The 12264-nt window shown below is 40.0% G+C and overlaps 1 protein-coding gene across 2 annotated transcripts in view; it reads right to left on the reverse strand.

Annotated features, from left to right (window-relative positions):
• Positions 1-12264, reverse strand: part of LOC127419928 (low molecular weight phosphotyrosine protein phosphatase-like) — a 36129-nt gene that overhangs the window by 4374 nt on the left and 19491 nt on the right. For both annotated transcript variants that reach the window (XM_051661751.1, XM_051661752.1), the window contains exon 5: positions 1249-1354. In XM_051661751.1, coding sequence (XP_051517711.1) covers positions 1249-1354 — 106 coding nt within the window. The remainder of the gene's footprint in view (positions 1-1248; positions 1355-12264) is intronic.

A 12264-nucleotide genomic window follows, 5' to 3' on the forward strand; every position in this document is an offset into this window, starting at 1 on the left:
CAGATATACAGTAGTCAGATTAATTTCCATTACCCAAGGAGCGGTATGCTATTTTATGGTGTGTAGACAATCCAAAGGATCTAATTGGCCTGGATCTTCCATACCCTCTGTGATAATATGGAGTGGTTAACATAAGGATTCTGTTATTTCTTTTTGTATTTTTGGCCTTTTGGAACTTTTATTGAGAGGAGATTGGAGATAAAGCCAGAAATGACGAGGTGAGAGAGGAAAGGAATGTAATTGTGAAACGTTGAAAGCTGGATTCATTCTATGTTGTCTGCATGAGCTCCACAACCCAATAGCTGCCTTTACATGGACCCTAATAATCCGCTTATAATCGGACTACTTGCCCAATCCGAATAAAAAAGTCTCATGTAACCATGTCAATTAGGATAAACTGGTCAAATCCGACTGAAATGTCATTCAGATTGAAAGTGGTGGTGTAAACCTTTGATAATCCGCAAAATTTTAGTCATGTAAACACTTGATTGGATAGCTTCTGCAATTGGAAATTTTTGAGCATGTTCATTACAGACACGGAAATGACATAATAATGTTTCACGCAAGCCAAAGTAGCTTTAGTTGAAGAAACATGGCGGTCGGAATAGACAATTGGTCCGTCGGCAACACTATGTTCTTGCTAAACATTTTTTTAAATTTTAAAATAGTCAAAAGACTAGAAAGCCGCAAATCACGTATTACCAATTTGTTCAAGCAAGTGTTCCAAAAACGGCAAGAAGCAGGAATGAACAGGTCAATAGACCAAATAAAAAAACTGCTGGAAAGGGCTGAAGAGCGAACACTACCAGGTGAAATCTAAGAATAACAAAAGGGCCAAATTTTCAGTTCTACAACATTATGGATGAGATATGCTGAATAATCTTGCAGTGTAAGATGTCAAAAGATCTATTCCGATTTGATGCTTGCGACACAAAAATGCGCACATCAACCCGATCACTTTATTTCGCCTTTATGTAAACAGTACATTCGGAATCATCAATTGGAATGATTTCATTCAGAATAAAAGAAAAGTGTCCATTATTAACGTCGCTAATGTGTCGGATAGAATTTTCCTTTTTTGGGGTGAACTCTCTTTTTAATTGGCACATGCGATTCTAAATTTACAAAACACTTCAGTTTGGAGTATCTACAAACATACTGTGTGCAATATTTATTTTTATTTTTTTTACATTTGGCAATAAATGACTTGTGTTTGAGGCTGATCCTGCTGTGTGCGTGTATACTTACATAGTACGGGTCTTGGATAATCAGCTGTTTTTCAGGGTCGTAGGAGCCGAGCAGCTCAATCTTGGCTTTACAGTTTTTCACGCTGCTTGCCTTCTTGTTCAGATCTCTGCAAGAAAAAATGTACCCATACATCAGATCTTGTGCAGCCAGTGGAATAATGCATAATCATATCAATGGAAGGCCTTCTGCACTTCACTGCAGTTATTTCAGACTAATTTAAGAATGCGATAAACTTAAGTGGCAATGCAAGATGACAGGGTCTGTCTGTTCTTTCTCTAAAAGCCCTCCGAGACCAAGACACACATTCCTATGCATACACAGTTAAAAAATATCAAAATCAAATAGCAACACACCAACCCCAGAGGGCCAATCCTAAATGACTAGAACATATTGCAGCCAATAACTACAAATGGTACGGTGTACTGCAGTCCTTTTCCACTGGGGGTTTCCAGTATAATGGAGACTTGTACAGGAATACTACACTGTATTTTATGGAAAACCCTGATCTTACCAGATGTACAGTAAATTCAGGGGTTCTTTTAAACTGTTCATTCACAATTAGTGTGACTTGCACTTGACTGTAAATAATGATGCAGAGATAACTTAAGAAATGTATCTTTGGGATTTTTGTCAACATTTTGGGTTGCTTTTACACTTGGTACAGTTGCTTGGTTCAACCTTTTTCAAGGTTCAAGGAGTACAATATGACGATATTTGAACAAAAATAGGCTGCATGGTCGAGTTCACAGAAAGAAGCCAATGCCACAAAAAAGCCCGGTTACAATATGCCCGACAACACCTTGACACACCTCACAGCTTCTGGCACACTGTAATTTGGAGTGACGAAACCAAAATAAAGCTTTATGGTCACAACCATAAGCGCTATGTTTGGAGAAGGGTCAACAAGTATTGTGCTCCTTGAAACAACCACACTGTCTTTTTCCAGAGCAGCCTGTATTTCTCCTGAGGTTACCTGTGGGTTTTTCCTTGTATCCCAAACAATTCTTCTGGCAATTGTGGCTGAAATCTTTCTTGGTCAACCTGACCTTGGCTTGGTATCAAGAGATCCCCGAATTTTCCACTTCTTAAGTGATTGAACAGTACTGACTGGCATTTTCAAGGCTTTGGATATCTTTTTATATCCTTTTCCATCTTTATATAGTTCCATTACTTTGTTACACTGGTCTTTTGACAGTTCTTTTCTGCTCCCCATGGCTCAGTATCTAGCCAGCTCAATGCATCCACGTGAGAGCTAACAAACTCATTGACTATATATACACAGGCACTAATTGGAATTTAAAAAGCCACAGGTGTGGGAAATTAACCTTTAATTGCCATTTAAACCTGTGTGTGTCACCTTGTGTGTCTGTAACAAGGCCAAATATTCAAGGGTATGTAAACTTTTGATCAGGGCCATTTGTCATATAATGTTTATCATATAATGTTTAGTTGTTGTGCTTTCAATATAGCAAAGGGTGAATATAATTTACAAATCACTCCTTTTTGTTTTTATTAGCATTTTTCATACTGTCCCAACTTTTTCAGAATTGGGGTTGTAGATAACTTTTTTTTACTCAATGGCTGGTAAATGTTCAGATTTCACTCACCAGTGATTGAGTAGTGGTGAAAAAGTTTTTCACAGTTTTCAATGCATTTTCAGTGTTTCAAGAGTAAAAGTTTGGTTTGACTCGTTCCATGTAATGTGTGTCCAAAGAATAGATCCATGCAATCCATTTGAATAATGTCTCTTTCTGTTCTTTACAGTCGGCTGTTGCTCAAAAACAACAAAAATAGAAACATTTAATTATAATCACACATAGCACAGAGACGTTTAAAGAAGTCATTCAACTAAGCATTCAGCCAAAACACTTCTCTGAGATGACGCTATTCTTGAAGTGACAGTACCATTTTAGCCCTTTTTTGTATTTTTGCATAGTTAGAACTTCCCCTGTATAAGGGGACCGCTGGAAGCGCATATGTAGGCAAAATGAACATTATTTCTGAAATATTCCCAAATACATTGGAATTGAATTGCATCTATCACAATTTTAAGCGGACTTTGCGGTTTGCGGGAGGTTACCCCATGTGACTCTACCCTCCCTAGCAACCAGGCCAATTTGGTTGCTTAGGAGATGTGGCTGGAGTCACTCAGCATGCCCTGCGATTCAAACTAGCGAACTCCAGGGGTGGTAGCCAGAGTCTTTTACCACTGAGCTACCCAGGCCCCCTATCACATGCTTTCGTATCCAAAGAAACTTGTGGTACAACTTACAGAGCCGTCACAAGGGGATAAGAGTCTTGCTCAAGGGCACAATTGCAATGGGGAGTCTCATTAACTCTACAGTTCAGGGATCACCCCTTCCCGGTTTGAACCTATGACCTTTGGATTACCAGCTCAGGTCTTTAACCATTAAGCCAAACCACTCCTATACACAAAGTCCTAATACCATAGGGAAGGAAAAAACACAACAATTGATCTCCTCAATGGTATATTTTTTACTTTGAATAATCCAAAAAAGATATATAGTTGAAGTCAGAAGTTTACATACACTTAGGTTGAAGTTATTAAAACTAATTTTTTAACCACTCCACAGATTTAATATTAGCAAACTATAGTTTTCGTTTAAAAAGTCGTTTAGGACATTTACTTTGTGCATGACATGAGTAATGTTTCCAACAATTGTTTACATACAGATTGTTTCACTTTTAATTGACTATAATCACAATTCCAGTGGGTCAGAAGTTTACATATACAGGTGCATCTCAATAAATTAGAATGTTGTGGAAAAGTTCATTTATTTCAGTAATTCAACTCAAATTGTGAAACTCGTGTATTAAATAAATTCAATGCACACAGACTGAAGTAGTTTAAGTCTTTGGTTCTTTTAATTGTGATGATTTTGGCTCACATTTAACAAAAACCCACCAATTCACTATCTCAAAAAATTAGAATATGGTGACATGCCAATCAGCTAATCAACTCCTGCAAATGTTTCCTGAGCCTTCAAAATGGTCTCTCAGTTTGGTTAACTAAGCTACACAATCATGGGGAAGACTGCTGATCTGACAGTTGTCCAGAAGACAATCATTGACACCCTTCACAAGGAGGGTAAGCCACAAACATTCATTGCCAAAGAAGCTGGCTGTTCACAGAGTGCTGTATCCAAGCATGTTAACAGAAAGTTGAGTGGAAGGAAAAAGTGTGGAAGAGAAAGATGCACAACCAACCGAGAGAACCGCAGCCTTATGAGGATTGTCAAGCAAAATCGATTCAAGAATTTGGGTGAACTTCACAAGGAATGGACTGAGGCTGGGGTCAAGGCATCAAGAGCCACCACACACAGACGTGTCAAGGAATTTGGCTACAGTTGTCGTATTCCTCTTGTTAAGCCACTCCTGAACCACAAACAACATCAGATGCGTCTTACCTGGGCTAAGGAGAAGAAGAACTGGACTGTTGCCCAGTGGTCCAAAGTCCTCTTTTCAGATGAGAGCAAGTTTTGTATTTCATTTGGAAACCAAGGTCCTAGAGTCTGGAGGAAGGGTGAAGAATCTCATAGCCCAAGTTGCTTGAAGTCCAGTGTTAAGTTTCCACAGTCTGTGATGATTTGGGGTGCAATGTCATCTGCTGGTGTTGGTCCATTGTGTTTTTTGAAAACCAAAGTCACTGCACCCGTTTACCAAGAAATTTTGGAGCACTTCATGCTTCCTTCTGCTGACCAGCTTTTTAAAGATGCTGATTTCATTTTCCAGCAGGATTTGGCACCTGCCCACACTGCCAAAAGCACCAAAAGGTGGTTAAATGACCATGGTGTTGGTGTGCTTGACTGGCCAGCAAACTCACCAGACCTGAACCCCATAGAGAATCTATGGGGTATTGTCAAGAGGAAAATGAGAAACAAGAGACCAAAAAATGCAGATGAGCTGAAGGCCACTGTCAAAGAAACCTGGGCTTCCATACCACCTCAGCAGTGCCACAAACTGATCACCTCCATGCCACGCTGAATTGAGGCAGTAATTAAAGCAAAAGGAGCCCCTACCAAGTATTGAGTACATATACAGTAAATGAACATACTTTCCAGAAGGCCAACAATTCACTAAAAATGTTTTTTTTTATTGGTCTTATGATGTATTCTAATTTTTTGAGAATTGGTGGGTTTTTGTTAAATGTGAGCCAAAATCATCACAATTAAAAGAACCAAAGACTTAAACTACTTCAGTCTGTGTGCATTGAATTTATTTAATACACGAGTTTCACAATTTGAGTTGAATTACTGAAATAAATGAACTTTTCCACGACATTCTAATTTATTGAGATGCACCTGTACTTAGTTAACTCTGCCTTTAAGCAGCTTGGAAAATTCCAGAAAATGATGTCAAGCCTTTAGGTAATTAGCCAATTAGCTTCTGATAGGAGGGGTACTGAATTGGAAGTGTACCTGTGGATGTATTTTAAGGCCTACCTTCAAACTCAGTCTCTTTGCTTGACATCGAGGGAAAATCAAAAGAAATCAGCCAAGACCTCAGAAAAAAAATTGTGGACCTCCTGGTTCATCTGGTTCATCCTTGGGAGCAATTTCCAAATGCTTGAAGGTACCATGTTCATCTGTACAAACAATACAACACACATTCTGTCTCCTAGTGATGAATGTTGTTTGGTGCGAAAAGAGCAAATCAATCCCAGAACAACAGCAAAGGACCTTGTGAAGATGCTGAAGGAAACAGGTAGACAAGTATCTATATCCACAGTAAAACGAGTCCTATATCGACATAACCTGAAAGGCTGCTCAGCAAGGAAGAAGCCACTGCTCCAAAACCACCATAAAAAAGCCAGACTACAGTTTGCAATTGCACATGGAGACAAAGATCTTACTTTTTGGAGAAATGCCCTCTGGTCTGATGAAACAAAATTGAACTGTTTGGCCATAATGACCATCGTTATGTTTGGAGGAAAAAGGGTGAGGCTTGAAAGCTGAAGAACAACATCCCAACCGTGAAGCATCGGGGTGGCAGCATCATGTTGTGGGGGTGCTTTGCTGCAGGAGAGACTGGTGCACTTCACAAAATAGATGGCATCATGAGAAGGAAAATTAGGTGGATATATAATCTCAAGACATCAGCCAGCAAGTTAAAGCTCAGTCGCAAATGGGTCTTCAAAATGGACAATGAACCCAAGCATACCTCCAAAGTTGTGGCAAAATGGCTTAAGGACAACAAAGTCAAGGTATTGGAGTGGCCATCACAAAGCACTGACCTCAATCCAATATAACATTTGTGGGCAGAACTGAAAAAGCATGTGCGAGCAAGGAGGCCTACAAACCTGACTCAGTTACACCAGTTCTGTCTGGAGGAATGAGCCAAAATTCCAGCAACTTATTGTGAGAATCTTGTGGAAGGCTACCCTAAATGTTTGACCCAAGTTTAACCATTTAAAGGCAAAGCTACCAAATACTAACAAAGTGTATGTAAACTTCTGACTCACTGGGAATGTGATGAAAGAAATAAAATCTGAAATCATTCCCTCTACTATTTTTCTGACATTTTCACAATCTTTTTTGTAATTAAATTTTTTTATTGATACTAACAATAAATAAAGAAAAGCAAAAACATATAAACATAGAATCAGCATTTAAACCTCACAAACACACCACCAAAAAACATGGGCCATGTCTCCATCCTCCAATTGGCATCACCAGCAGGTGGGTGTGTCTTTAAGACCAAGCCTATACAATCTAGAGGGTGTCCAATAAAATCTATGTAAAATCTTGAATTGCATAAGGCGCACCCTTGCATCTCTAGATGCAGACTTGACGCTTTTTAGAAACCTAGCCCACACTCCCTCCTCCAATACCAAGTTGAAATCTTTCTCCCATAATCTCTTGACAGAAGTTAAAGCTCCGTCCCCTAGACTCTGAATTAGCAGGTTGTAATACACTGATGCCTCATGACCTTTTCCAAAAGCAGTAATCACCATTCCCAGAGTATCTACCCCTTTAGGGGGGTGTATGCTACTCCCAAAAATAGTACATAGCAGGTGGCACAGTTGTAAATACCTATAAAACTGAGATCTGGGAATCCCAAAATGTTGAACCAAATTTTCAAAAGATCAACACTCCACTCTAACATAGGTCACCGAGCGTATTAACCTCCCTCACAATACACTCTGACCAGCAGAAAGGGGACTTATTAATACATAATGTTGGGTTCTGCCATATGCTCGAGGCAACATTTAAATAAATGTCCGAATTAAACACTCTGGACACTTTTGTCCATACCGAGAGCAAATGCGAGATAACGGGGTGTAACTTAACTTCTCCAAATAGTTTGATAGAAAGGCTTTGCAATGGCAAAATAGGGGCAAGAGCTTCCTGTTCAATACAAAACCAGGGAGGGGCTCTCTCAGGTGGAAGCGACCAATGAGCCAAATGTCTTTGACCGAATGCATAGTAATAAAACAAAATCTTGGGTAGGCCTAGCCCGCCTTTGTCAATCGGCCTATGTAACTTACTGAAATGTAATCTGGGACGCTTACCATTCCAAACGAAGGACTTCGCTATGCTATCGAATTGCTTGAAATAAGAGAGGGGAACATCTACAGGGAGAGACTGTAGCAGGTAGGCAAAATTTTGGAATACAATTCATTTTAATAACATTAACCTTCCCAATCATAGATAAATGTAATGAAGCCCACCTGCCCACATCGCTCGAAAACCTTTTTATTAAGGGGTCAAAATTAACTCTAAATCAGACAAATTTGCTGGGAATAAAATGCCCAAATACTTCATGCCCTGTTGGGGCCACAGTAAGACGCCCGGCTAAAAAGCAGTTACTGGGCAGTACGCTGTCTGAGCCAATGCTTCGGATTTAGACCAATTGACTCTGTATCTTGAGAACTTAGAAAAGGAATTTATAAATCTGTGGCGGCAAGGCATAGATCTAGAAGGGTCAGAGACGAATAATAAAATATAATCTGCGTGAAGCAAAAGCTGGAAAATCATCCTCCTTTCTTACCGCAGCTGCTAATGGTTCCAGGGCAAGACAGAACAATAATGGGGAAAGAGGGCAACCCTGCTGGGTGCCCCTATCCAGAGTAAAATAATCTGAAATTAATCCATTTGTTTGTACCGCCGCTAATGGGTGTCTATAAAGTAACTTAAACCATCCAATAAACATTTCCAAAATATTAAAAAGATAATCCCATTCTACCATATCAAATGCCTTTTCGCCTTAGAGTGAGATGGCAGTGACCAAAGTCTGATCATTCACCACTGACCACATGATATTGATGAAGCGCCTAATGTTATCAGAAGAGCAGAGGCCCCGAATAAACCCCACCTGATCTATATGTATAAGAGGTGTCATAACTTAATCGATAAGCCAAAAGTTTTGGACAATATTTTAACGTCTAGCTGGATCAGGGAAATTGGATGGTAATTCTTACACTCACTTGGATCTTTGTCCTTTTTAAGAATCAGACTGATCCGGGCTTGTGTCATGGTTGGCGGAAGCTTTCCATTCTTTAATGATTCTGTATAAACTTCTAGCAAACTTGGAGCCAATTCTGTAACATAGGATCTAAAAAATTCAGCGGCAAAGCCATCTGGCCCCGGAGCCTTGCCTGTAGGCATGGCCTTAATTACCTCGCCAAGCTCCTCAAAGGTTATCTCAGAATCAAGAGAATGTTTTTGCTCAGTCGTCAGTTTAGGGAGTTCTAATGGTTCCACAATGTTTCTAATATCTTCATCAGTAAAGAAGACATGGAACTATAGAGATCAGGATAGAATTCTTTAAAAGCAATATTAATATCAATGGCTGAGGTAAATATTTCACCACCAGCAGATTTTTTTGATGAATGAGCATTATCATCCTGTATGATCCAACCCCTAAGAACCGCCTTAAGTGCCTCCCAAGCCACGCCCACAGAGGATACCGAGGTCCAGTTGGTCTCCATGTAGACATTGATTTCAGCCTTTAGCATTTGTTGGAATTCAGGATTTTGTAAAAGGGATACATTAAAGCACCAACTATATGATTTATTTTTCTCTGTATGTGGCAACACCTCTAAACTCACCAGGGCATGATCTGAGACTAAAATGTTTCCAATTGAACAAATCAACAACAGATGAAATGAGGGACTTATACATTAAAAAAAAAATCTATTCTAGAATAAATCTTATGGACTGATGAAAACAATTTATAGTCCCTACCAGATGGGTTCAAATGTCTCCAAATATCTGTAAGACCAAGATTTTTACGCATCCTGTGAAGCGTCAGTGTTGCTCTAGGGGGCTTACACACTTTTGCTTCACAATGATCAAGGACTGAGCCCATCAAAAGATTAAAGTCTCCTCCCAATATTATATCATGAGGGGTGCAACATCCCTTCAAGATCTATAAAAAAGCCCTGAACATCAGTGTTAGGTGTGTAAATATTAGCCAAAATCAACCAGAAGCTAGCGGAAACAGCAAAAAAAAAGGCCTGTTCAGTTTCCTCGGCCAGTCAAACGAATGTTCAGTGAGCCGGCCCATTCGGCAGTTACATGAGTGTAACACGTCCTAATCACTCTAATGATTTGCAAGAAATATTCCACAAAACAAACTCCATCAAATAGGAGGCATAAGCACAAAGAACGTGCAGATTCATCCACATACTGTCCCGAAGGAGTGTTATTCCACAAAACAAACTCCAGCCGCTAAGCGGAACCAGCACAAAAAGAAACAAAAAAGCCGCTCAGTTTCCTCTGACAGTCAAGTGAATGTTCGGTGAGTCAGGCCCACTTGGCTGTCACACAAGAGTAACAAATGCCCAAATCACTCCAATGTTTGCAAGAAATATTCCACAAAACACACTCCATCCAATAGGAGGCATAAGCACAAAGAACATGCAGATACATCCACAAACTGCCCCGAAGGGAGTGTTATTCCACAAAACAAACTCCAGCCGCTAGGCGGAACCAACACAAAAAGAAACAAAGAAGTTGCCCAGTTTCCTCGGACGGTCAAGTGAATGTTCAGTGAGTCAAGTCCACTTGGCTGCATCGAGAGCATCACACAATGACTTACTCATTCCATTGACTTTATGAAGGACATCGCTTGCTGTGGGCTTGTAAATATTTTGCGGCCATCCTTAGTATCTATTCTCAATTTGTCCGGGAACATCAGTGCAAAAGCGACCTTCCATTGATGTAAGAGTTTCTTGCATTCCTTGAATCGATCACGTTTCTCTCGTCAAATTCGCAAAGTTTGGGAACAAGAAAATGCTGTGGTTCTTCCAAGAAAGCCTTCCTTTACTCCTCACTTCATGTAACACACAATCTTTATCGGATGATCTCAGAAATTTGGCCAGAATTGATTGGGCCTGTCTCCCTCAGCGGATCACCAAGCCGGAACTCTGTGAGCTCGCTCGATTTCCAGCTTATGGCCGTTATGTCGAGCAGACTTGGGAAGAGCTTCTCTAGGAATTTCACCATATCTCGGCCTTATTCATTCTCAGGAATTCCAACAATTCGGATGTTGTTTACGATTCTCTAAGTTTTCCAACTTTTTCCAAACGCGCTCCAAGTCCGTCTTGGTCGCTAGCGGGTTAGCAGCTAATTCCCTCTCCGAAGACTCCAGATAATCAATCCGTTTCTCGACGTCCCCCACTCTTGTAACCAATTCAGAGAACTTTGTCTCCATGGCAGTGATCGATTGACGTATTACAGCAAGATCCTCCAAGTCAGCAACGACCTTCGCCAGCATTGCCGATAAGCTCAACAGTTGACTCTGAATCTTTTCCACCGCACCGTCCAAACTGATTCCCCGTTCTGCGGCCCTGTCAGGGATATCAGCTTGAGCATGTAAGTGTCTTTTAATGTCTCCAGAGCCTGAAGATTTTGAATTCTTTGACATATTGTCTTCATAGAACAGTTATGAAACAGGGTGTATCGAATCTCATGACACAAAAGTATTAAAAACTAGCAAAGTGCGCAGAGCTCACCGTTTACACGTCCGACCCTTGCATGGCGCCACGTGACATTTCACATTCTTAAAATAAAGTAGTGATCATAACTGACCTAAGACAGGCCATATTTTCAACGATTAAATGTCAGGAATTGTGAAAAACTGATTTTAAATGTATTTGGTTAAGGTGTGTGTAAACTTCTGACTTCAACTGTACATCACTTAACTCAATGGCCTACTGATGTTGTGATTGTGAAACGGTTAATTGTCAGTCCATTGTGCTGAGCATCAGGAGAAGAGAAAAGCCAAGACCAAGGAACACAGAGCAAAGATTTGGAATCTAAAGAACTCAGTAATCTTCTTAACAAGCACTGGATCTAGCAGGAACATGTGACTCAGACACTATCCCCTCACACCCCTCCAAACAGAAAAGTGACCCTCCTGCCCCGTCTACTTCACTTGCTCTATATATTTCACTTTCCCCCTCTGCTTTTCTTCCCACTTTCACAAATGATAGCAACTAACAGCCACCACTCTTTGGTGCTAACTATGACCTTCTCTCAGCCATTTAAGGTATGCCCATTGACCATTTGATACATATTGTACAAACAATGACAAGAGCTGGCTTATATCACCAAGTTCCAGTTTGATTTTTGGTAGTTATTGTATTGGCATGCATGTAAATGCATTTAATTATTCTTTGAAGCATATTAAAGAGTTTTGTTTGAGATACTTTGTAGCTCCTATATATTCCCCCTTGCTCTCAGGTTTATAATTGTGTATTAGTGTAAAAGTCACACCAATAAGCAAACTGTGGCGGAACATTCAAAGATGTCCATTTAGTGCATGTTTACATAGAAAAACAATTGGAAAAACAGTACATACTAGTGTATGAAAGTGTTGATATGATGCCTTAGATACTGTTCAGATCGAACATGTTCTTGCTGCTAGACGCAGCACAACTAATGGAATCCAGGTGTTTTAAAGGCACATGTTTTAAAAGTTGAAGTTATTTTAACTTGACACCGTATCTTAAAAATGCAGCACTCATGGACGGAACCCTCAGAAAAACAT

This window comes from Myxocyprinus asiaticus, chromosome 29, assembly GCF_019703515.2.
Source record: "Myxocyprinus asiaticus isolate MX2 ecotype Aquarium Trade chromosome 29, UBuf_Myxa_2, whole genome shotgun sequence".
In the NCBI taxonomy this organism is placed as follows: Eukaryota; Metazoa; Chordata; class Actinopteri; order Cypriniformes; family Catostomidae; genus Myxocyprinus; species Myxocyprinus asiaticus.